General features: G+C 52.7%; 1 protein-coding gene across 1 annotated transcript; it reads right to left on the reverse strand.

Annotated features, from left to right (window-relative positions):
* Nucleotides 1-4,099: 4,099 nt before the first annotated feature.
* Nucleotides 4,100-25,969, reverse strand: MEX3D (mex-3 RNA binding family member D). Its single transcript, XM_067557458.1, has 2 exons — nucleotides 25,174-25,969; nucleotides 4,100-5,493 (listed from the first exon to the last, which is right to left on the reverse strand). Exons 1-2 carry the CDS (start codon nucleotides 25,775-25,777, stop codon nucleotides 4,223-4,225), a joined length of 1,875 nt encoding a protein of 624 aa, XP_067413559.1. The 5' UTR covers nucleotides 25,778-25,969; the 3' UTR covers nucleotides 4,100-4,222.
* Nucleotides 25,970-26,216: the final 247 nt, after the last annotated feature.

Genomic DNA, 26,216 nt, shown 5'->3' on the forward strand with positions numbered 1-26,216 from the left:
TCGGGAGACCCAAGCGCCGCTCCCTGCTCAGATACTTCCTGTGTGACCGTAGGCCAGTGCCGCAGGGTGGCTCTGTGCCTTGGTTCCCCGTCTGTACATTGGGCGCAAGGGCCCGGCCCTGCCCTGCTCCACGCAGGCGCTGTGCACTGACCCCGCTAATGAGCGCCAGGTGCTGAGACACGCCAGAGGCTCCCCTTGGCACTTCACCCTCCAGCCACGCGCGCTCCCCGCGGCACCCACGCACCCAGCGGGATGCAGCGTGTGTTTCTGTCCAAGCGGCAATGTCCCCACCCACTCCAGAGGCTGACGGGTCCTGAGCTGCACTGAGCTTTCTAACGCCCTCCCAGCTCGGGGCAGAGAGATCGGGCCCGAATTTGCTGGCCCAGGGCTGGGGTTTCCAGAGGAAGCGAAAGGCTGGGCTACGCAGCTGCATGGAGAACGTGACGGGCAGCAGCATGGCTGTGCTGGGATAACATCCAACCAGCAGACAGCCACTTTCAATCTGGCCTGGAGGGTCTGTCTACACTGCACCGGCCACACTTGGTGCTGGCAGCTCTGCAGGGCAGGAGTCAATGGTAGCCGTGAAATCTGCAGCTGTGACTGCAAGGCCAGAGAGGAAAGCTGCTGGGTTAAGAGCCATATTTACAGTCACTTTCCAGCACGGTTCACAGCACGTCAGACCCAGGGGCAGCAAGGGGCGTGTGTAGAACTGCAGCCTCCCGCTATAACCAGGGTTTTGCTGCATTAAAGTCAGAGGCAAGTGCTACAGCCCCGTTGGTCTGGTGCTAGCCTAGAGCAGGGATGTGCCCACAGCTACGGCCTTTTCTATTCTGCCTGAGGCAGGGGGCATGCATCTCTTGGAGGGAGGGGGGCACTGGCAGAGGACTGAAGCAGTGGAGGATGGGAAGGAGCATGGGGGGGGGGGGGGTTGTAAAAGGTGCAGGGAACATGCCAGGATTACTGTGTAGCCGGAAGGAGAAATGCTGCTGGGGCTGGTTCAGCGTTTTGTGCCTGATGCTTTTGAGTTTTTCAGTGTGTCCAGGGCACCCAGCGTTTCGGGTTGTCAGGGAGCAGGGGCCGTGCCCCGTAGGCTGCAGTTCAAAATAAATAAATAGCTGTTGGGGGTGTCGGCCGCATTTGGCTACTGGACTTGACGGTCACGTCCTCATGCCGGACACGTGGGCTGCAGGCGGGAGCCCAGATGTTTGGTTCTGTTCCCAGCAAGCTCACTAGCCCCCACTGTGAACTTAGGGGAGGCTCAAGGCGGCTCTGAGCTGCTTTAGCCAGCTGTGAAATGGGGCGCACACGTACCCCATGGCACTTGTGGCTGGATTACGTGCAAATAAAGCATCGAGCCCTTTCACAGAAAGCTGCTCACAGCAGTTCACTACTGCATAGGCGGGAACTCCTCACACTCACACACACGACATCTGCAGTTCGCAGCAGGGCCTGGGGGTGTTTAAAGCAATAAAGGCAACACGATGCACTGGATCAGCCACTCGTTACAGGGCTGGAGGCAGGAATCACAGGCTGGCGTCCTCTGGTGTCTGTGTTTTGCAGGAGGTCAGGTTAGATGATCAGAAAAGTCCCTTCTGGCTTTGCAATCTAAGAATCCCAGCGTGCTGCGGTGCACCTTCTCCAGCCCCACTCACAGGATGGGGCATCAGGGGAAGAAAGAGTTCCTCAGAGCTAGCATGGCCCAAGGCAGCTGTTTTTCAGTATGGCTCAGGGGGCAGGAAGCTAGACGCTGTACACCTGCTTTCAGGGCGACGATGGGCACCTGGTAGCCTTAAAAAAATAAAAGCAAAACCAACGACCCTCTGATAATCTAGCCGGAAATTCTGGCCTGCTCCCTTATGCAGACTGCAGGAGCTACCCAACGCATGCGCTCCCCATTCTGGCCTGGGGAAGGCTGTTTTGCTGTAGAGCCGCAGCTCTCCTGTGCCCTGCTAGTCAAACAGCTCCTGCACCGAAGCACCTTTTAAATTCCCCCCAGACGACGGCAGCAATCTCTCAACCGGCAGAGCCAGCTGAGACATTTCCACGGGAGCGATTTTCTGACGGGCGCATGCCCCTTTTCCCACAAAACAACAAAACAATTCGGTGGGAAAATTTATCAGTGGTGCCAGAAAGTTTGGATTTTCCAGCAGGAAAATCAACGCGACGGCTGCCAGCGTTGGCGGAGTGGGACAGCCTCGCTTTCGCCCTGCCCGGAGAGTGACATGACAAGAGCCCTCGAGGCGGGCAGACCGCCCGCTGAAAAATTCGTTTTGTGAAAGAGACGCCTTCGGCATTTCTGGCCCGTGAGACATTTTGAGGGTTTTTTTTTAAACTTTTCCTCTTGAAGTGCAGACATTTTTTTCCAGAACCTCAAAGTTTCCCACAGGATGGAAATTCCATTTCCCAGGCAGCTCTACCCAAAAGCTGCTGCAGCCGCCTGAGAAGGAAGCTTCATGAGACAGGACAGCGTCTGGCTAGCGAAGTCTAAGCTCTAGCTAGAAGGTGTATTATGATTTTGGTTGAGTTGCAACCAATTGTTTCTAATCCTTCTACCTGCTTGCTATTATTTGAGTCTCCGTTTGTCATTAAATGAACTGATCCTCGTTTTGAGATGCACTGTTCCTTTGGGGATGGCCTATCTGTAAATGCTGCGAGCGTCCAGAGGATAAAGGGTTCGGGCACTCCAGGGGGATGCCCGGAAGGCTATTGCTAACCTGCAGGACAGCGGAGAATAGGCTGGGCGATGAAGGCTTGTGCTGCCCGTGACTGGGGGAGTCCAGGAGCTGACCCTTGGGAGGCTCAGACAAGGTTCCTCATGCTAAGGGGAGGTGGTAGCAACCCTGGGTGCCCCGGGAAGCATGTCACACAAATTATACCCCACTGCTGAAATGCTGCCACCTCTGGGGTGGAGCACAGCAGCTGTTTAACATGACCTAGTATTTTAAGGCAGGGAGTAGAGAACATTTCTAACCGCAGAAGAAATTTTTGATAGTCGGACTTTAGTTTGTCAAAATCGGAGTTTGGCAAAGAAAATAGGGTCAACACCCGTGCACTGTCGGAACGGCTTTGGAAAGGAAGGGCTTGAAACTGAGCCTGCTATTCTTTGAACGAAGTCCGCGCCTGCAGTGAGAGTTGTCGCTGTTTGGTTGCATGAAGACGGTATTTCTCTGTAGAGCTGTGGTGATGTACTAGTTTGCAGAGAGCAGCACACCGAACAGACAGTGTACATTCATATATAGTAAAAAGTCTTTATTAAGAAGGCTTTGAAGTCAAAAAATAAAACTCTTGATACAATTTTCATAACCGTCAAGTCAGCTCAGCAAATATATAATCAGTACTTTAGCCATGTAAGGTTAAAGGTCCGTTATTTTCTTTTAAAATAAAATATATTTTAGTTCTTAAAATTTATTCAATAAAGTACATATTTTCCTATAAATTCCCTACATATACATAAGAGGTAAAAAAATAAAAAAATAAAACTAAAAAAAACAAAATAAAAAGGAGATTGAAATTATCTTTTTTTTTTGCGACATGACGTGCTTAACTGTGCCCCCAACTGTTACACCCTTGTCTCGTCTCCTGCCCCAGCCCGTCCCAGCCAAGACATGTTCTCTTCGATGCACCGTGGGCAGCTTTCACATTGGCAAAATAGAAGATAAAATTGTGTTACAAGAAAAAAAAAAAAAAAAGATATTTATAGAACCGTCAAGAACCATCCAAAAAATAACTACATACAAAAACCCCAAAAATTATAATAATAATAATAAAATGCTTTTAAAAAAATAAAGACAACCCTTGCGTGTCCTAAAATAAAAAGTGCAACCGGACCTTTTCTTTCTGTTTATTGAACTTTGCAAACTGAATACTGTTATTTGGAAAGAACTGGTGAAGAACAGCTGCTCAATCTCCTCCCCAGCCTCCAACCTGGGTCAGAGTTAAAGCTATTCTGTAAACATTTGATTATTTTTCTCCCCTCCGCAATTTCACACCCCTCTTTCCTGTCGCTTTTCTGTCCCTTCTCCCCCCCACCCCCCATGATCTTCCTCTCCAGCTTTCTACCCAGCAAGAAGTCTTTCACCCTCCCTCCCCTCCCGCATCCTCAATCCGATCCCTTAAATAAAAAGGTTGATTTAAACAGTTAAAAGTTCTTAAAAAGCTGTGTTGTAGGGAGAGGGGTGGGGGGTGGGATGGCTGCCCTTCTGATCCGACTCCGGACCGACAGCTACGAGAAGATGTGGATGGCTTGAGTGGCCGGGGTGTGGCAGGCAGGGCACTCTGGCTCGGCTTTGCCGCAGATGCGGATGGCGCACTCCATGCAGAAGAGGTTGTGGCCGCAGGGCACCAGGGCAGCGATGACTTCACTTTCGAAACACACCATGCACTCCCGGGAGCTCTTACGGTGCCCGTCCGAGCTGCTGGAATCTGTGGGGGAGCCCGAGGTGCCGGAGATGCTGCCTGGCAGGGATGAAGAGGAGGAGTAGCCTGTGCTGTTGGAGAAGGATGAGAGCGAGCCCTGGGTTGGCAGCCAGGACAAAGTGCTGACCGGGTCGCTCTGGATGCGGCGGGCTAGGGGATGGTCCAGAGCCACGTTGCTCTCTGGGAGGGTCGGGGAGTGCCGGGGGGTGGCTGTCCCGCTGATGCTGCTGTTCCGTCTCTGCGAGCCGTTGATGGAGGAGCAGCTGCTGAAGGCCTGCAGGGGGTTGGCGCGCTCGAAGGGAGACCAGATGGTGGTGGGCGTGGTGAGGTCCAGGGCTAGGAAATCGAAGCCGAAGTCACAGTCTTCGGAGCTGAGCGGTGGTGCCTGGGGCTCGGTGAAGTTGAAGCCGCTGCTGGTGCTGTACGGGCTGGTGGGGCTGGCGTCGGCCACCCGGCCGCTGTAGTAGGACTCGGTGGAGGTGCTGCCCAGGGAGCTCAGGCTGTCGTTGCGAAGGCCGGCTGAGGGCTTGCGAGCAGGGTTGGGGGCTTTGGCCCACAAACTAGCCGTGCTGCCCAGCAGGTCGAGGCAGACGTCGGTGCCATTGGAGTGGAAGTCGTTGTCGGCGTGGACGTCGATGAAGGAGCCCGTCCGCATGGTGATGTGGGCTTCGATCTCCTCCCGGGCCCGGTCCACGTTCTCAGGCATCCCCGTCACCTCGAAGACGGGCTCCTTGTCTCGGCTGGGTGTGACAATGTACGTGTGTGTCTGCTGCTGGATCCTCTTGATGGTGGCCCCCTTGGGCCCCACCACCAGCCCCACCACGCGGTAGGGGACTCTCACCTGGATGGTGGTCTGGCCTGGCAGGTTGGGGGGGCCCTGCACGGTTCCCGTCAGGCCGTTGACCTTGTTGCGTGTTGCTCGGATCATGGAGAAGTGCTCAGCGGCCGAGAGGATCTCCCTCTTGGCCATTTCTACGTCCTCTTTCCTCCCGGTCACAATGAAGATGGGCTCCTCCCCTCTGACCGGTGTCTTGATGTAGGTGTTGGTTTTGGCACGCAGGGCTTTGATCTTACAGCCTGGAATGCAAGGAGACAGAAAAGTGACATGCGTTAAATTCCCGGATGAAGCTGGGAACTAGCTGGATCCCGCTGCCCGTGTTGTAAGGAGGGCTGGGAAGCCAGCAGACCTGAGACGACGCAATAGTTTCCACTGAATTCACACATACAGCAGGGAAACCCTCGGAGAGGGGAGGCCTCATGCATCACAGGGCCAGGAAGTTACACCTGGGTGCTGGTGAGTGGTATGAGCTAGCATGAAACACGCAGGCCCGCTGACCCCTCATCACCAGGTCCGCTGGAGCAGGATCTCGGGACCCCAAACAGGGATCAAGGCCCCATGGTAGAAATGTGACACCGCTGGTCCCTGCCCCAGAGAGCTAGCTCGTGTTCAAGGAGTTAGACAACAGGCGAACAAAGAGGAAAAAGGGAACATGTGCACGCGTTGGGGGGAGGGTGGGGGCAAGGTCATGGGAGCAAAGACTGACATGTCTGCCCAAGTTAATAGTTACAGCCGCTGTAGTGGTTGCCTTCCCCACGGGAGATGGACTGGAAAGAAGTGGCCGAGGAAGCAGTCACAGGAGTTACTTTTATCTCAAGGGTGGGTTCGAGACGGTGCAGAGAAGTGACCTTCTTACAAACAAACAAAACCCAACGCTTCCTTTATTTGGAGCGGAGAGTCCCCCCCACCCCGTCCCGCCCCTCAGGAGGCAGCTAACTCCAAGTCAGAGCAGCCTGCGACAAGGAGAGCTGAAATGACCCCGACCCTGTCTCTGGACAGAAGGGGAACCCCCACCCCCCAGCAGCTGCCTTCTCTCTGCCATGCCCATCTTTTCTTCTTCCTTTCCCCTTATTATGATGTGCATTAGTGTTAGTCTCTTGAGGCCCCACGGGGACAGCACTGCTCAGACACACCCACACTGCGAGTTATGGCTATGCCAGGCTCTTGGCGCCTAACGTCTCCCCCGCAGTTCAGGGGTTTTGGTACATCAGCTGCTTGTCAGTGCATGGGGCCGACACTTGGCATATCGGGGTTTTCCCCACCCACCCAGATGTGAATTGGTGGGGAAGGGGGAGTCCGAGATGGGGAGAAGAGGAAGAAATCCTAACGAACAGACGCAGCTGGATTTTACTTCTGGAAACTGCTCAATCAGGGAAGCTGACAAGCCGATGACACTTCCTGATAAAAGGAGTGAAGATTAATTGTTCAGGGGCTGTTAGTGCCATTTGGAGGAGATCTCTCTCTCTCTCTCTCTCTCACACACACACACGCTGCATGCCACTTGTGATCAGCCAGACTGCCCACAAGGTTGCATTTCTGTGTTCAGGCTGGAGGATGCACCAGGATTCACCCCCTTGCAACCCACTGGACTCCCGGTCTGGTGGCCTTCAGGCACCATAAGAATCACAAAGAAAGTGCTGCGCCACGGGCCGAGAATGACCCAGGAAGACGAATGTCAATGGAGAAGGGTCAATGGAGAAGGGTCTGCTTTGTGGTTGGGTTTTTGGGGGAGACACTAATTTAGGGCAGCAGCTGGCTGGGTTTGTTTATGGCTGGGGGCTAAAAGGACATGGCTCATTTAGCAGTGTGGGTATATTTATGGATCGGTCAGTGCAGCCAGGTTTAGTCTGTTTCAGTGGATCTGGGAGGCTGGGACACCTGAATTACCATCTTGGCTGTGTCACTGACACGCCGCATCTCCTGCGGCCAACCACTTCCTGCTGTGTGCCTCGTCCCCCCCTCTACGAGATGAGGGTAACTCTCTGGGTGCTGGGGGCAGATTAACCATCAAGCCTACAAGTTCCTTTAACCTGAAGATCTCAAAGTGGTTGCCACCCTGGCAGGTGTTCTCCCCGAGTTTATCGACGGGGAAGGAGGAGCAGACAGCTTTAAGAGACTTTGTCCAAAGTCACGCAGCAAACAAGTAGCAGAGCTAGGAACAGAACCCAGGTTGCCGGACTCCCAGTCCCATTTTGGGACCACTCGATATTGTGGCACAGTTGACAAAGCACTAAATCAGGGCTGAGTACCCTCTGGCTTTCAGCATTCCTTGGTTTGGAGGAACACTCGTCTCCAGCACGCTCCAGTAACACGCTCGCACTGCACAGCAAACTTCTCATTCCCATGCAAGGGGAGAAGTGGGGGACTGGCGCAAAGCCTGCAATGCAAGGGGAAGCCTTCTACCTTTCTCGCTGGCCACAGGAAAGAACTACACACACTTTGCTCCTAGGAGTCCGTCGTCACCAGCACTGTTGGGGGACAGCTATGAGCAGGTAAAGCGTTCTGTATATTGACATGGAATTTCCATGAGCCTACCACGTCAAGATGGCGGTTGCATCTGCACCGTAGGTCCTCTTCAATGCATCCATCGCACTGATTAAAAATGCGCCTGCACTTCTCTGCTGACATGATGCTGGCCACACCGTTACAATGTCGAGGGACGTCTCGGACCCATCTTCAAGTCTCATGACATTGCCAGGGTTCCCGCTCTACGCATCTCCACTGCCTCTGCCTCCATCAGGGAAAGGATGCAATTCAAACAGCCTGTCATGAAAGGAGATGCAGGAGCGAAAAAGAGAAGCTCTGGGACTTCATCGCCTAGAAGTGGGAGAGTGCAGAGTTCAAAGGGCACATGATCCTTTGGGCCAGGAATTTCAGTAAGAACTTTTCAGATCCAAAACTGTTAATGGTCTCACAGCATCCTTTCGTATAGAGCTGATCCTAAACATGAAAGGGGGAGATGCATCCCAGCTGTTACGCCACTGAAGGAGTTACACCAGGGTAATCAGGACCACAACAGTTGAATCACAACCTCTTCCTCCATTCAGCTGAGATCAGGATTCTGGGGTCTCCTGGCAAGAGCTGTCGGCTGAACAACACAAGGGAAGGCCTGTGGCAGTCACCCCCGGCTCTGTTCACACTCATTATGCACCTAAAAAATTAAGCAACCTTATTCGCAGAGATGCTGGACATACTCAGCTTCTGACAAAGCCAAATGAAGCCACGAGGGTTCCCAGTCAAGCCCGAGGTCTTTGATCGGCAACATTTACTTTTCACCCTTTAGACTGCCTGCTTTACTTTACGCATGTGACTCGGCTCAGAGGACAGAACCTGGCTGGTCAGTTTCCTCTGGTTCTCCTGCATTAGTACTGAATTACCCAGCCTGAGCTCCCAACGGAGGAGGGGAGTGTTTGCGCCCAAACACATGCCGTTCTTTTCAGTCAGCTTTAAAGAATCATATGAAAATAGTTAAATACGCTGAACTGGATTCTGTCAAACCTTTTGTTTTATAAGCAAAGCCTGATGTGATTGTGACAGTCTACCCGGCAGTAAGGCTGGCAACGTTATTGAAACGGTGTATTTTATTTATAACACACCCGCTAGGCATTCCTCTCATATGAGACATGGGGCTGGTTCTTCCACCATCAGGCACCTTGTGCAGTTGCTTACACCTGTGCAAAGTGTGGTGAAATGCTACTATTGTGATCTGGCAGTGTTTTACACTCGCTTTGCACAGGCATCAGTGACAACAGGGAAGAATGAGGGTTACAATCAACGTGAGTTAAAGCGGACACTTTAAAGGAAGAAAGCACGGTGGATGCGCAGTGGAGCTCAGAGTCCAGCACATGCTCCTCAGGAGACGATCCTCACATCTGGGCTTTGGAAAGTTTCCCTTTAAAATGTCTCTCTCGGTTCTAGGGAGAACTAAAAAATAACCAGGAGCTTTAGAAAGGTACAGCAAGGACTTGTCCGCTGCAAAGTACAAAACAGGAGCTGCTGGTGCAAGAGGGCTGCTGCGTTTGCACACGTGTTCACCATGCTCCCAGGAACGCACGCATGGCTTCATGGACTGGCATCACAGATTAAAGGGCTGCCTATTGTTCTGGCCCAGGAACAGTGCCATTGCTCGTTTCTTAGTATGCCAGTCTCCAGCGTGCAAGTTGCACCAAGGGGGTGCTTATATTGTGAAGCTAGGGAAATAGATGTTATTGCTGGGGTTCCTTTGGGAGAGGTTATGTTACTGCTCCAAAATAAAACCAGACTCTGCTCCTACAGCTAAGCCTGAAGGCCTCACTACGAGAGATTTCATGCTGCGATCAGTAGGAAAACCCACCCTCTTTTACCTGGTACAATGCACCTAAACTTCCATCATCACTGGGGTAAATCCCAAAGGGATGCAGCCTCTTCTCAGGGTGCTCAATGCACCACCCAGAGCGATCTCTAGTTACACTCCTTAAGAAATACCGAGAAATGCCCTTCTCTAAGGAATTCTAGTGGCCACTGGATGATGCTGTTGCTGCATGTGGAGACAATTCAAATATGAGCCAGGGAAAAGCTACTCACTAGTGCCATAGGTTAGAGCCTGGTGTGCTGAAGTGCTGCGCATACGTGGATTTGTTTGAAGGCGAGAAAGGACCATTATGACCATCTAGCCTGACCTTCTGTATAGCACAAACCAAGGTCATCATCATCCCCTTTTTACAGATCCCATGTTGAGGTGTAGAGAGATGAAATGACTTGCCCAAGTCACAGTGTCTGTGGAAAAGCAGGGAAGTGAATCCAGGTCTCCTGAGCCTCAGGCCAGGGCCTTGACGACAGACCATCTTTCCTCCCTATGACAAGGAGTCACAGACCACAGGATCGAACCCAGGACCTCTGCAGTGCGAGATAAGGGCGATACCCCTAGAACACTCAGCCGGTGGGGTTGATGCTGCTACGTTTTCGTCGTGCACCCTGTGAACCTGGAAACCAAAGCAGCAAACAGCAGACCGAATCGGGATAATCCGGATCCTGGTCCCAGCACTACTGGAATGGTATTTGCTGGGGCTTCACATTCCCTTCTTCAACTCACAGTCGAGGGGCTGTCAGCTCCAAAGCGCTGAGTAACAGTCTCATGGCCTGTCCCGGGGTTGACATTATCTGTCTCCAAGAAATGCATAGAGATTCCTTCCTTGCCCAGAAGGCTGATGGTAGGAGGCTAGGACATTGAGAGTCACAATCTTCATGGAAAATATGGCAGCAGGGCCGTTTACATGAAATCCACTACTGATGATGTGGAGGCTGCCCCAACAACTTCACCTCACTGTGGCATTGTGAGAGTCAGTCAGCTTCAAGCTGTCAATGTTCCTAAACCTCCCGGTGAAGCCTGGAACTCCTCACCTCTACCCATAGAACAATGTCCATCTAGCTAAACTGGGAACTTCAATAGCCACTGCACCTTAGGGGGCTACAGGGAATCTGACAAAAATGGACTGGATTTCCTAGATGGGCTTCTGTCAATGATCTGTATCTCTTGCACCCCCTATTTTTTCCTGTACGATGGAAGCAGGGCTACTCTCCTGGTCTTAGCAGGGTCATCTCAGCAGGGAGCCAATTGTTACCAGCCTCCTGTGGAGTTCTTGGAAACTTCCCACACACCCAGCACTGCCCCATTCTGATTCAGATAGGAGTGATGATCCTCAATCACCACGATCCACTCGGAACTGACTGATGAATACACAGCGTGCATACCACAGAATGCCGCTATAGAAAACGCTTACACTTGTATCTCCAAAGCCATCTTTAAAAGCAGCCACTAAATCCATCCCGCATGGCTACCAAAAGACTTGCATGCCCTGCCTCCACGAGAAATGTGCAGAACTTCTGAAGCAGCGTGAAGAATCTGGTGGCTCAGATATAGCAAACTCTACTAACAGCCTCCATGCCTGGTGCAGGGAACCCTGGGAAGACGTGATGTCAAATACAGACATGACAGGGTGTAGCAGGAAAGCGTGGCCACGCATCAGAAAGTTTGGAGCGGCACAGAAACCAACGCCAATAAGTCAGTCATAGTGTCCCCGAATAACATCGCTACACACCTCACTAATATGGCAAAAGCCAACAAGGACAAGCCAGTTGAGGAATCGGTAAAGAAGGAAAGGCACGAATACAAACCAGCCCCACACTCAGGGTGAGGAGAACATCTTGCAGTCATTGTCCACCCAGGAAGTGGGGAGAGCACGGAGCCGCATGAAATCAGGAGGCCTCGATACCATTCCACCAGAAACGCTACTACATTTTGGCAAGATGAGCACAAAATGGCTGTTGATTTTCATATCCCACATCATTCAAGAGAACAAGATGCCTAAGATATGGTGGAAAGCTAGGGTGATAGCTACACCAAAACCAGGAAAGCCCCACTCCCGTCCAGCTAGCTATAATCTGCTTTCACTGCTGAGCTGTGCTTACCAACTTTTGGAGTGACTACTCTGCACAGAATGCCCACAGCAAGCAGGATCTGAGTGATGACCAGGCAAGTTTTAGACCTGATAGGGGCACTTGGGACCAAGTTCTTTCCTCTTACCACCTATATAGAAAATGACTTCCAACAGGAGAAGACAGGAGTTGTGTTTCTTGACTTGACAGCATATGATACAATCTGGCACATTGGCCTGCTGGTCATGATGTCAAAGACGTTGTCTTGATGGGTTGTTCTGGCTACCGAAATGATGCTCGGAAACCGACAATTCTAAGCGATGCTATGCAATAAACTGAGCACATTGAGAACCCTGAAGAATGGACGTTCTCATGGGATCTGTTCTCGCTCCAACTTTTTTCAACATATTTATGAATGATTTGCCTCCAACAATTTCAAGGACCATTCAAGTATGCAATGACATCTGCCTAGCTTCAAGAGACAGACTTCGAAAAGACTGAGGACAGCCTGAACCAAGATATGGCAGCCATCTGTAGCTACTGCAAGAAGTGGAGACTTAAGCCCAGAGCGTGTCAAAGACAGGGTTGTCACGCTTCCATCTCTGCCACACCAGCACTTCACGAGAGCTTAACATCTTGAATGGAGAACTGGCAGCACATGACCCAAAGCAAGTCTATCTAAGAGCAACTCCAGCTCACACACTTGCCTACAAGGAGCACCTCATCAAGGAAGCTCAGAAGATTAAGAGTGGAAGTGGCCTCCTAAATAAGCTTGGGGAGCTAATGCCCACACAGTCCTGCACTTAGGACATAAGAATCCCAGGCACCGCTACAGACTGGGGACCGACGGGCTAGGCAGCAGTTCGGCAGAAAAGGACCTGTGGGTTATGAGTCAACAGTGTGTCCTTATTGCCAAGAAGGCTAATAGCATATTGTGCTGCATTAGTAGGGGCATTGCCAGCAGATCGAGGGCAGTGATTATTCCCCTCTATTCGGCATTGGTGAGGCCACATTTGGAGTATTGTGTCCAGTTTTGGGCCCCCCACTATAGAAAAGATGTGGACAAATTGGAAAGAGTCCAGCTGAGGGCAAAAAAATGATTAGGGGGCTGGAGCACATGACTTATGAGGAGAGGATCAGGGAACTAGGCTTGTTTAGTCTGCAGAAGAGAAGAATAAAGGGGGATTTGATAGCAGCCTTCAACTACCTGAAGCGGGGGGTCCAGGGAGGATGGAGCTAGGCTGTTCCCAGTGGTGGCAGGTCTAGGTTGGATATTAGGAAAAACTTTTTCACTGGGAGGGTGGTGAAGCGCTGGAATGGGTTACCTAGGGAAGTGGTGGAATCTCCATCCTTAGATGTTTTTAAGGCCCGGCTTGACAAAGCCCTGGCTGGGATGATTTAGTCGGGGTTGGTCCTGCTTTGAGCAGGGGGTTGGGCTAGATACCTGCTGAGGTCCCTTCCAACCCTCCTCTTCTATGATTCTATGGCACACTGGGCAGCTCGGCGCTACTTCTCTGCTACTCAGTTGGAGAATAGCGTGCTCCTGTGTGGTTAAAGCTAGTTGATACACAACTGGATTCAACAACGAAAAGAATGGGCTAGGAGACCAACAGACACCAAGTGGCTACCAGTCCTCTCTACCATCCCACCTCCTAACATCAGATGTGATAGTACAGCAAAGAACCTGATTGATAAAATCCAGGAGATGCCACGACTGCCACGTCTCTCAAAGACACCAGCAGACAACCAGGAGTCACTACTGACCATCTCTATGGTGGGCACTGACTCACCAGCAGACAATCAGGAGACACTACTGACCATCTCTATGGTGGGCACTGCCATGCTGTGCAAAGCCGAAGGGGAACGGGCTGCTCCCTTTGCGGGAAACTTTGCTCTTCCCTCAGCCTGACGAGGCTGCCTGACTTCAAGCTGCCACGCCGTCTCCGGTGCGGGCTCAGCCATTTCTGCTGGAGGTGGCGAGGTGTGCAGCAACTGACCGTGCCTGGGAGACTCAGGGACAGCCCCCCGTGCAGCTGCGTGTGGCTCAGGATGCTGCACCCCTGAACAGCTGCTCATCGCAGGCTGGTCTCTCGGGAGGATTTCCCCGATGCCACGCTGCTAATCCGGAGGCTATCGAATGGCTAAAACGAGTGAGGCCTAGCTAAGCTCGTTAGACGCTTGTCGTTTCTTTCGGTTTGACTAACACCTATTTTATCTCCTTTCTTTACATTTTGAACTTGTTACCATCTTTACTGTCTAACTAACATTCACTAACCACCCCCGCTAGCTGATCTTAGATGGCAGCTGGAGCTGCGGGGGAAATCTGTAACAAACGAGGCCCCTCCAACCCTTCACCTTGGCAGACCCAAGTTCAGATACCAGCCTGCAGGTGAAGATAAGGTTGGGGGCCTGTGTCAGCGGCAGCACATACGTATGCACGCCACTGACCCGTACAATCACTAGTCTCTGCACAAGGCAGCCTCAGGGTTGCAACAACTGGCGTTTGGCAGGTCAGGACGTAGGTGCACTGATGGAATAGGATGTAGGTAAGCTGCCCGGTGCTTGCCCATGCTGCATCTGGCTGAGACACGGCATCTCCGTCCCTTGTTTTCCTGAGCTGTAAATTCACCCACCAATTAAACAGAGAGCAACGTGGTGTCGCCTGCCCTGCCCGTCCCGTTACTCTGATAACTGACTGGAGCTGGCAAAGCACCAGGCAGCGGCAGCAGCAGGAGACAGGTGGCAGCCGGCTGCCTGTAGGAACACGCCATATGCCTGTCACCTCTGTTGAGCCAATGTCAGGTGTGTGGGGTCCCTTCAATAAAGTGACATTCGCTAGCTGGTGACAAAAGCTTGCTCGGGAGTCTGAAGGCTTCACGTCTGTGAAACACTGACGTGACAAAGACAATGTAAGTGCTAAGTGACACATCCACGCCCGTTGTCCCCCTGGGAAGGAGGTGGGGGGGCCACCAAGACACAGAATGGGGGAACAACTTGCCCAAGACCACACGCTGAATCAATGCCAGAGCTGGGAATAGCACGCCACCATTTCAATTCAATGAAACTTTACTGGCATGACAAGCGGTGGCGAAGTGTTAGGAAAAGACAGCCCTTTTAGGTGTCTGTTAGACGCAGGCGTGACATTCCCGGGCCCAGGTCACACACTGCGTTACAGCTACACAGCAGTTAACACACTGCCGGCTGGGACCGGAAGGCACCTCACGTTACTCCAGAGGAGACAATCGGAAACTGATGCCCTGTAAAGCTACAGCTCCCCCAATTACAAATTCCACAAGCATCATGGGAAATAAAGCTTCCAAAACCCGATGGCACAAGGGACTCCCTGCCCCGACCGACTCTGAAAAGCAAAAGTCACTGACTGTGGCTCCTTCTGGTGTCAGGCTAAGGCCGAGAGAGGAATCTGGGGAGCTCTCTTAGATCCCAGGTCGGCAAACCACTTAAGCATGTGATTGGCTTTAACTCACCTTAGGGCTCGTCTCTACACTGAAGTGGTACTGCTTTAACTAGATCGGTCTAGCTAAAGTGGTACAGCCCCGTACTGGGGACGCAGTTATACTGGTGTAGCTTATTCTGGGAAGGGGAATAAGCTGTATCAGTATAAAGGCACCTTTATACAAGGATAACTGCATCCACACAGGGCACGGTAAAACCACCCACACGCCGAACTGACGCAGTTCTAGTGGTATAAAATCTGGGCGCCACCCAGGCCTTCGACTCCAATGGGGCTTAGGCACATGCTTCAGTGCTTTGCTGAATTAGGTCCTTAGAAAGTGGTTTCAAAGCTCCAGCAGTGCAGAGGGACAGCTGGTAAGGAGCCTGCCAAAGCAGGAGAAGGGTTGGCTTGGGTATACAGAATACACAGGTCTATTCTGTAACAACCAGAAACCAAGCCACCCTCGGTATTGAGACTACACTGCAGTATACACACACAGCACGGGGCCGTGGGGAACAGTGCAGGTCACGGCTCCGTACACAGCAGCCACAGATCTGTTAGCACACGAGGGAAGCCTGACCTGGCACACAAAGGAAGCTGCGGCCTATGCAGAGACCGTCACTAGTCTGGGATGTCAGGGAGCATGTTGGTATCTGGAAGGGGTCTTTGTTCACTGAGGAGGGAAGAGGGCAGCTGAAGGGCGCAAGGGTTGGAAAGCAAAGCACGCGGGGATGCAGTTGGGCAGGACAGCCCCGCACAGCTAGAACAGAAGGGAGCAGCACAGTCTGGGGGGAAACCGCCGGGGAGGGAGCAGCGTGTAAAGCAGCATCAAAATGGCTGAAAGGCAGGCATTGCTGTGCCAAATGGGGAGAAGGAGAGCTGCCAATCAGCTGTAGCGGGGCCAGGTGTACGGCAGTAACCTTCCCAAAGCCTGTGATGTCACCACCATTAGTATTGACTGTTTGTAGCAGGATATCACCTAAGAGCCCTGGGCATGGGCCAGGATCCTGCCGTGCCAGGCGCTGTGCAAACAGAACAAAAGACACGGCCCGCTCCAAAGAGCTCAGTAAGGCGAGCCGCATTGCTACACAGCGTTAGCACAGAACAACGCTGCTTTAATAACAGCTTCAGTGGAGGAGTCAATCATTTGGCGGGGGGGGGAGGGAAGGGAGACACACTTTGCTACAAGTCTAAAACCAAAGTTGTTTTAAAATTATCTACATTTCTATTAAAAACAAAAGCTCGTATCATCATCCAGGCCCCGGGGAGCTGTTCCCAGAGCCGTTCCGTTCTGTAACTCGTCCATTCGCTCCCACTTGCTTTGACAAACACACAGAGACATTTCCTCATCGCCAACAGCAATAGGCTACATTTCACCTCGGGGTCTTAAAAGAAAATGGTCGGTCGGTCTGACTTACACCTTGATTCAGGACAGCATGTAAGCAGGTGCTTCACTTTAAGCATGAGCTCTACTCCCACTGAGCATCAAGCATGTGCTGCGCTGGATCGAGAGGCCTTTTTTCAGAGTGGGGAAGGGGGGTTATATTCAAACCTCAAGCGTCCAAGTTTGGCTGCATACCTACGTCTCCTCCCAGCAAAGGGGACTCAACAGACTGGTTTAAATGGGATGCGACTCTTGAAATCCTCCCTTCTAAGCCCCAGCCACAAGCTGGCATTTATGCTCTGCCTTTTATCCCCGAAGGAGCACAATGCACTTTACAAGGAGAAGCCAACGCACAGAACCACACACGAGTGTCGCGGAAGCCACTTACAAACTGCACCCACCTCTGGGGTGGAAAAGGCGCAGGGTTGCGGTGCGTCGTTAAGAAGCTGCCCTCCGTTTAGGGCAGAAAGTGAAGACCAGTGGGAACAGGACAGAGGCAGAATGCAATTAACCAAATTGGAATCTGGCCAGGTCACCAGGGCTGTGCAAAGCGCCATGCTTTGGGGCTCCTTCTAGGTGGGGAGTGCTTCACGAGCACGGGAGGGAGCGGGGGGAGTTAGAAGGGACAGCACATGGAGCACAGCACATCACCTCTCTACACCAACCTAGGGGGTGATGGCGAGAAGCCAGAAGGGCATTAAGAGTCTCTGATGTCCAAGTGCCACAGGGGTAGATAATATTATCTCCCCCATCTTCCTACCCAGTCCAGCGTGGCCACAGCTGCAGAACTGCTCCAAAGCAGAGTCCCCTTTGCAGTGTAACCACGGAGTCTGCATTCACACACTGGGTGTACTGCTCCGGGCTCTGACTTGCACTTGAGGAGAGGGCTGGAGGAAAGTAACGCGCTGTTATTCACACTGCATGGCTTATCACCCCCCACTCTATGTGTGCTGTCACACAGGGCCACAGAAAGAGCTGTTTGGATTCAGGCTGCCTCTGTCTCTGTAAGGAGGGCTTCAATGGGAGCACACACAGCCCCTCCCTAAATGCAGACCAGAGCCGGGTGGTGGGACAGAACAAGCCCCATGCTACCCTCTGCTCCCTGTCCAGTCTCCCCAACAACAGGCTTCAGAGCATGGGACCAGGAAGCTAACTGGACTGTAGGGAGGGGAAATAGGTCTGTTCGGGTCCTTTCTGCCTTAGTTAGTGACAGCGCTGCTGAACTCATTCATAGCTGGGTCTCTCTGTTCCTGCGTTTGGTCTGGCCAAGCCTCTATCCACTATCTCATCCCTCCTTTCGCTTCCACACACATCAGCAGCTCCTCCCCACACAGCTCCTCCCGCAGGACTCTGTACGGAGCCAGCTGACTCCACTTTAGCCCCCCATCAGGCAGGGGCTGGTACAGAGCATGGTGAGGGTTACCCTCTAGCACACCCCGAGAGCAAACCCAAACCAGCCTGCCGTGCTCCCAGCCCAAGCAGCATGCAGGCAAGTCTGAGGATGGGCAGGGCTGACGAGAGACATTTCCAGCACCAGCTGCTGGGACAGCCCTTGGAGAACTTCTAGAGACACCGTGGCATAGGAATTGACCAGCACATCTCACCTAGCCCCCAGGGACTGGGGGAGGGGGGGGGGGCGGAGGGAGGGAGAGGGTGTCCCCACCTCCTTCCCCTTATCCCAGGGCTCAGGCCACAGTCAGCATTAAAGAGCTTGCAAGCACTTGTGTAACAGAATAACACTGGCACAAGATGCACCAGGGCTTGGATGGTAACGGCCACGCTTGGCACTTCTATTGCACTCTTCAGCTCCAAAGCGCTCTGCAAACAGTAATGAATTCAGCCTTACACCTCCACTGGGAGAGGAAGGCATGTACTGTACCTTGGTGCTTTCCCCAGACAGTGCAGAAGCTGAGGCAGGAAGGCCGCTTGCTTAAGGCCAGAACAAAAGGCAGGATACGTCTACATTGCAAAAAAAAAAAAAAAAAAAAAAACCCCGTTGCAGTGAGTCTCGGGGTATGTCAACCCAGCAACTGGACACCCATGGCTGGCCCATGCCAGCCGGCTTAGGTTCACACTGGCGGGACTGTTTCACTGCTGTGTAGACGTCTGGGCTAGGGTTGGAGACCAGACCCCAGACCCCTGAGGTGGGAGGGTCTCAGAGCCTAGGCTCCAGCCTGAGCCAGGACATCTACACAGCCCCACAGCTTGAGCCCCACGAACACGAGTCAGCTGGCACAGGCCAGCCAGGGGGTTTTCTTTGCTGTACAGACAGACCCTCAGAGCCTGGGTCAAGTGGCTCAGGGTTGCTCTATGGGGCTAAACACAGCAGCTTAAACATTTCTGCTGGGGCTCCGAGATCCACCAGCCTTGCTGGGTTTCGGGGCCTGAGCAGGAACATCTAGCCAGCTATTTTTAGCCCCGTAACACGAGCCCAAGTCAGTTGACCCAGGCTCTGAGACATGCTACTGTGCAGGGAAGGGGAGGAGGGTTTCCAGTGTAGACGTACCCTTAGTGCCAGATAATGCAGTGAGCAGAGCTCTTTGTGTAATAGCACAGGGAGTTCCTGGCCCTGAGCACAAACCAAGAGGAAGACACGTTTGGGAAGGGAATTTCAGATTGACATAAAGGGGTGTCACATGGCCGGGGTGAAGGCAGAGAGAAGAGCTAAGTTAGGGCTCAGAAAGGATAGAGGAGAATAAAACAAAAGAAAGGTCCTTAGTGGATCTAGGTGAGAGCAATACATCATCCCCGTCTCTACTCAGAAGTTGGGACTCATGGCCGTAGCGCATGCTCTGTGTTGGAACTACTGGACTCCTGGAGTAAGGTCAGACAGCGGCCGTATTTCACCCTTCTCCAACACCTTTCCTTCATGGCTCTGTACAAATGACAACGCTTCTAAATCCCCTGTGGAGATAAGAATTGTCCCCATAACACAGATGGGGAAACTGAGTCCCAGACAGAGGAAGTGACTCGCCCATAGAACCCAGGAGTCCTTTCCCGGCGCCAACCAACAGTAACCCGCCGCCTCGCTGGTGACGGGGTGTCAGAAGCTCTGACAAAGATGGGATGCGAGGGAAGCAATCTCAGCTTGGTGCCGGCCAGTGGTGTTCCACAGGTCTCCGGCGCCCGGGGGCCAATGCTTACATTTGCACCCCCTCCACACTCTCCTGCTCTCGTAGCAACAGTGGTGGACTGACGGGGGGGCAAATGCTCATCACGCGCACCTGGGGTGTCTTACAGGGGAGGGCACGTGGGGAGAGGGCCAGGAGTATCCCGAGTGCAGACTGCATGAGCCCCACCCCCAGCCTCATGCACCCCCTGCACAGGGCAGGAGGGGTCCCCGTCTCCCACCAGCTGCCGCCGCCCCCAGCTGCCCTAGGGAGGGGGGCCTGTACCCGCAGAGGACACAAAACTTTCCTCCTCCAGCACCCTGGAGACTTTGTGGTACTCATAGCAGCGGCTCCCCTGACTCTGGCTAGGTTCCGCTGCCGCCCCCTCATACTTACCCGATCCGGTGCCGGCTACTCCTACTGGGTGGGGGGCCTCACCCCCCCGGGGGCAGCGGCGGGGGAGAGGAGGGGGAGGAGTTGTTTCTCCTCCTGGTCACCCACAGCTCCTCGCCCCCCTGCCTGTCCCTGGGCTCCATCTAGCAGCCTCTCAGAGCCTCCTGCGCCCCCCCACCCCCTACGCATCTCTCATTACCTGCTGCATTAACCCCCTTGTCTGAAGGGTCTGGCCGGTGCCCGGAGGCCATGGCCCTCTCCCATTCCCCTCCCATGAGTGGCCGGCACCATTGGAACCAGTCTGACACGGTAATTGTCATCAATTCCTCTGCTCCAGAACCCCCGCCCCAGCACTGATTTCATTAGTACTGCTATGGTTTCGCTGACTCGAAAGACCATGGTACTGCAATGAAGGCTTGCAGTTCTCCTCAGAGCCGGCACCTCCCACGGCGAGATTCATGAACGGGTTTGCATGCAAAGGCATGACAGCATAATCCCTCTGGGCTGCGCTGCCTTTTGGGACCAACGTGGGCCATCTGAAGCAGTAAGGATACGGTGGGGAAGGAGCCTATGCTCCCTACTCTCAGGCAGCGTGTGGGAAGGTGCAGATGCTGGGCACCCACGCCAAAAACGCTCCCACAGTCTCTTGCCCAGGGACGGGGTTACTTGGTCTCATTTTTGCTGAGCACCTCATTGATTTTTTGAGGTCAGCTGATGAAAGCCAGTTGTGGTGACAGCGCAGATGTGCTTCCTTTACACAGCACAGGCCAACCTCGCTGGGTCACTGAATGCCCCAGGGAACACGGAGGTTAATAGACTTGGAAGAAGGAGGGGCGGGTCAGAGTGAACAATGTATTTCGCGGGTCGACCTTGACGCAAACGGCTAGTTTCACAGACTGATGGGGAAATTGCTGCCCAACTGAATGTGCTAGAGTTGAGGAGCCCCAGTCAGTCTATTTTAATACTTCAGTTTGGTGCTTATGTAAGCCAGGCAACTAAGCTCTGTTCAGCCCAGGGGTAGTATCTGCATTCCAGTAACTCCCACAAAGTGCTAGGTGGTCTTCATACATACAAGAAGGCATGGTCCTTGCCCCAAAAAGCTTGTGTGAAAAGTTCTGCCGATGCACCTCAAACCAGACGTGCACCCTCCCCCCGGTTGCTATTCGGTCCCTGGGATTTCCCACCACCCACAGCTCTGCTGATGCACCTCAGTCCTGACCTGCAACACTCCCAGTCCAGGACTTTTCCCTGACTACACACGCTGAATTGTTCTGGACTGCCCAGCGATTGTGTGATGTGGGTAAAATGTCCACTGGTTGCTCAGGTCAAACTGATTTCACGCTTGACCCTTCCATTGCACGCTACATCTCGAGAGGCCAATCGTGCATTCATCCTTGTAAATGTCCCTGGAAACAAAGCATTTCCCACATTACACTTCATGCTCATTTTCCTTATTACAACAGATCTAGGAGCCAAGAAGGCAGTGCCTTTAGACCACAGGGAATCCTAATACAGACGGAATATAATATAGCCAGAGAGGTGAGGCTTAGTGGTCTATGCACAGATCTAGGTGACAGGAACACTCACATTCATATCATGGCTCAGAAACACTCTTTCAGGCCCTGGGAAAGTCGGTTAACTTCTTGGTCTTAAACAACGAGAGTCCTCTAGCACTTTAAAGACTAACAAATTTAATTTCTGCAGGCATAAGCTTTCATGGGCTGTAACCCACTTCGTCAGATTCTTGGTCTTAGTTTCCTCATCTGTAAAATGGGCATGCTGTCATATTCTGCCCTAAGGCTGTGTTCTCTGGTGATCAGCTCACCAGCCCAGGGAGTCAGGAGACATTGGTTCTAGTTCCATTTCTGCCACTGTCTCACTGTACGACAACGGGCAAAATAGTTCCCCATTTTATAGACAGGCAAACTGAGGCAAAGAGGGGTTTCTCCCCCCCCCTTCAGCTAAGATGTTAACTATAGTAAGTTAGCCCAGACTAGGCACTAAAGAACATAGGCAATGAATTTCTGCTACTTTCTCTTAACCGTAATTCTACTTAACTGGGGTGAAAGGTCATCTGCTGGGACATCCTACGAAAGTAGACTTGACTGAAACATAGAAGCGCATTGTAAGGATTAACACTTGTGTGTCCTTAGCGATCAAGGGATCTGGGTACCCAACTTCATTCTGGTGCTTGGATTTAAAAGTTTCACAGTGTTCTTATGGCAGACAAAAAAGATTCTTAGGACACTGAAGTTATGCACAGAAGCCCGAGTCATTTAAAACTACAGCTCTCGTCTCTCTGGTGAGGCTAATACGCAGGGGACCTGGAGACCGCGAGAGCACTACTTGTACTTCCCAAAAAAGATTGACAGCATAGTGGAAAGTTAGATCCCTTTCCCGGAGCAAGGTACAAGACAGATCTGCACAAAGCCGAGAACTTCAAGCAGACAACCTGTGAATGTGACGGGCTTGATTCATTTCTGCACCCAAGCTGAGCTTCATGCTGGACCAAAAGGAAGCAAAGTCACCTTTGTGCCTTCCCTATTCTGGGGCTGGGTCAGATCCAATTTGGCCTCTGATGCAGACCGGAGCAGCCTCAAGACAGTCCTGACTGGTACCAGTTGCCTCAAGGGCCTTTCTGGGGGTTGAGAGTAAGCTGTAGCACAAAGATGCTCTGATTACACCCCCGTTCCTCTCGAAATGTCCCAGATGTGCCCCTTCATGGGATGGCACAAAGCCACAGCAGCACCAGCCTGATGGCACCCTGGGAATTCCCCTGTGCAGGGAGGGGGAATTCCTCAAGAGCAGAATTTGCCAGCCCTACTGCCTCCTTATGCCAACAGAGGTGACACAAAGGGACCACAGAGCAGAACTGAATCAGGCTCAAATTGCCAGTAAGAGCCAGGAGATGGGGAGACAGGTAACATGGAAAGAGGAAAAAAACATAGAAAAATATAAAATTAAAAGGTATTTATTTACCCTGGGGGGTGGGGGTAATGGAAGCAACTACATTCTGCTACGAATCCAAGTTTCCATCCAATGTCAGCCTCTGCATGTGCTATTCCAGGGCTCTCTCTTCTCCACAGCATACCACGCCTAAATCCTACTGATTATTATTGCCCTTGCAGCTGATTTGCATAAGCCACACCGGTTCCCAGACTTCGACAAGTACCCAGGCTTCCCACTGCACAGAGTATTTCCTGGGGAGCTAAGAGCACACAACTGAAGACGACACACGTTTACCTTAATAAGGGTTGGCGAGACTCAGGATTGGGGCTTTCCCACAGTTACGTCACCCAAGCAGATGGTAAATCTGAGTTATTGAAAGGCTAGTGGACTCTGGTTTGGGATCCTAACAGTTCAGCAATGGAAAAGACCTATCAGATCATTGAATCTATCCCCCGAGAGAGGAGGGATCAGAGATGATGTTAATAGTCCCTGTAAGCTTGGCCAAGAAGCAGTGATATCCTGCTATACTGACCCAGGAGTCAGTTAAGCAATTATCCTTGCAGCGATCACGCCCATCTTTCGCTGCTCTGAATCGGTTCATAAGCTCTCAGCACAGCCTCCAGTAACAAAAAGGGAACCACAGAAAGTTGAGGCTGAGCATGAGCAGTTGGTATAAATCGGGATTGTGTGTGCCTGGAAGTGGGTTGGAGCTCTGGGAGCCGGCCAATGGGAAGCAGAGAGTATGATGTCATCATGCTAATCACAGCATGGCTCTAGCTAACAAAGAGAACAATGGGGCTGCCACACTGCCCCACTTCCACCCATGAAAAACGCACCAGGGCCCCACAAAGCCTAGCCATTACAATGAAATGATCACCAGGAGCCACACACCTACAAAGAGAGGCCATGGTCAGAGGTCAAGGCAGAAAGATGAGGGAGGAAAGGCTGCATCTCAGACCAAACACACTGGAGGTCAGCTTGCAAACAGGCACGGCTTAGAGCGTGACAACGGTTTTTGATACTAAAAATGCCCATTTTATTTAGTTTGGGTTTCTCTTTAAGAAGTGACTTTAAAGACTAGAATATATTTGTATCTAAAGAAACAAAACCGCCCTGCACACGCGCGCACACACACACACGCAGAGCTAAGGTAACAAGGATTGAGGCGTGCCCTTGTGTCCTTTTGTGACAGATTTGTGCAGTCAGGGATCCCGACTTCGCTCCACAGCCACTTCAGATCTCAAGTGTTTTAACATATTTTAAACTAGTAGATGAAGTTAAGACTCCAAATGAGATCAATTAAGGTCTCTGGCAGTTAATATTACCGCCAAGGAAGGGGGAAATCAAATAAATGGAAGTATTTTCATCTATTTCATAGTCATTTATCGTCTATTTCCACAGACTTGAGAGAAGCCCATTAAAAATGAGAACTTTGCCGGTGTGTGTCTATGTAATATACACATTGTGTAGCAGGCCTATATAGTTTAAACAACAGCAGGCCACAGCAAAATATTTACAAATGTGTCTTTTTAAAATGGCACACAGAGAGAGGGCTTGTTCATAAAACAGAATGAAAAGTGTCTCTAGGTAAAAAGTTTGAAGAGGGTTTATTTCTAACAAGTTTCCACTCCACACGCCTCAGCACAAAGAAACAAAAACTAAAACTGACCCAAATAAAAACTGGGATGGGCCAACGCATCCCATGCTTTCTGACTGCTGGATTTTTGGATACTACCCAGTCATAGGTGTCTAGGGGGAAAAAAAAATCAATAAAAAATACCATATCACACACATTTCTGTGCATGCCATGCCTCTCCAAAAGACAGGCAAACACATTTCTAACCAGATGTTGGTGCAGAGCAGTGGTCCGGGGTATTTAAGCTACAGGATTCTCCATTTCTCTCCATATCTACCATTGTACCCAGGTTCTCAAGTCAAGTTATTCAGACACTAATTACCTATATAGGCTCTATTAAAGTCTCTCTGTACACATAGAGGAAATATTTTAAGTGGCAAATATTTAGATATTTTGGCTTATTATACAGCCCCGTGGACTTGCATCTCCTCCTATCTCCATTTTAGATAGAGTGGTACCTGAAGAGCTCAAACCTGCAAAGCTGCCTGTAACAGAGTGGAGGGATTGAGAAGGCGTGAGGGAAGAGAGACACAGACAATGGGTCAAACAAAAAGGGGGGGAAAGGCCGCTGAAGTTTACCTTGCCGCCCCACAATCTCCGCTACATGCTCAGAGCTGGGGACAGGGACACACTCGGTCATGTTCACGCTCTTCTTTCTGCTTCCAATGATGCTCAGCTGCTCAGCCAAGATGGAGTGGGGGTGGCCCAGGTGGGGGTGAAAGTTGCTGAACACATCTGGCGGGGAAGCGGTGCTGGAGGCGGGGGGGCTCCCCTCTGGGTCCAACATCGGCAGCCCCCCCAGCATCCCCACTGCCCTGTCCAGCCCGGGCCCGGGGTCCATGTCCTCCAGCCCTCCATCCCCAGCCTCCAACACCTCCTCCTCCACTCCTCCTTCTTCAGCCACCCTGTCTTCTGCCTCCTCCTCCTCCTCCTCCTCCAGCCCCAAGATGGAGAGCTGGTCCAGGGCAAACCTCAGCGCGGCCGCCGCCGCTTCCTGGTCGAGCTGGGGCGGCGGCGGCTGCTGCCCTCCTCGCTCCGGCTCGGACTCCCGCAGCGGCTCTTCCTCGCGCCCCTGTGGCCCGGCCCCGGCCCCGGGCGGCGGCGGGGGGCTCAGCAGCGCCAGGCAGCCAGGGGGGCAGCCGGCAGCCTCCCCGCCGTCAGGCGGGTAGCGGGAGCTGGGCATGCTGGCGAGCCGAGGCTGCCGCGGGCTGCTCCCCCCTGGCGCTCCCCTGCTCCCGGCCGGGGCTGACAGCTCCGAGTCCGCCTGCGGCTCGGCTGGGCTCGGCTCCCCCCCGCGGCGGCGGCGGCTGCTGCTGCTCTCCGCCCCGCCCCGCTTCTCCCTCGCGGCCGCCGCCTCCTTTGTCTGCTCGCCGGCCGGCCGCCCGCATCCAGCCGCGGCAGCAGGGCTGGGCTGGGCTGGGCTGGGCTGGGCTCCGCTCCCGTCCCGTCCCAGGGGCTGCCGCGAGCAGCGCCCCCCGCCCCGCCTCGCCTCGCCTCGCCTCCCTCCCCCCCCAGCGCGGCCCAGGACGTCAGCCCCAGCCCAACAATGGGGCCGGCCGGGACAGACGCATGCGCGGCCGGCGGCGGGGCGGGCCCGGCCTCCCCGGCCCATGCGGCCAGGG

The sequence above is a fragment of the Emydura macquarii genome, unplaced genomic scaffold (assembly GCF_026122565.2).
Source record: "Emydura macquarii macquarii isolate MOO-44397 ecotype Brisbane River unplaced genomic scaffold, CSIRO-AGI_Emac_v2 contig_306, whole genome shotgun sequence".
Lineage (NCBI taxonomy): Eukaryota > Metazoa > Chordata > Testudines > Chelidae > Emydura > Emydura macquarii.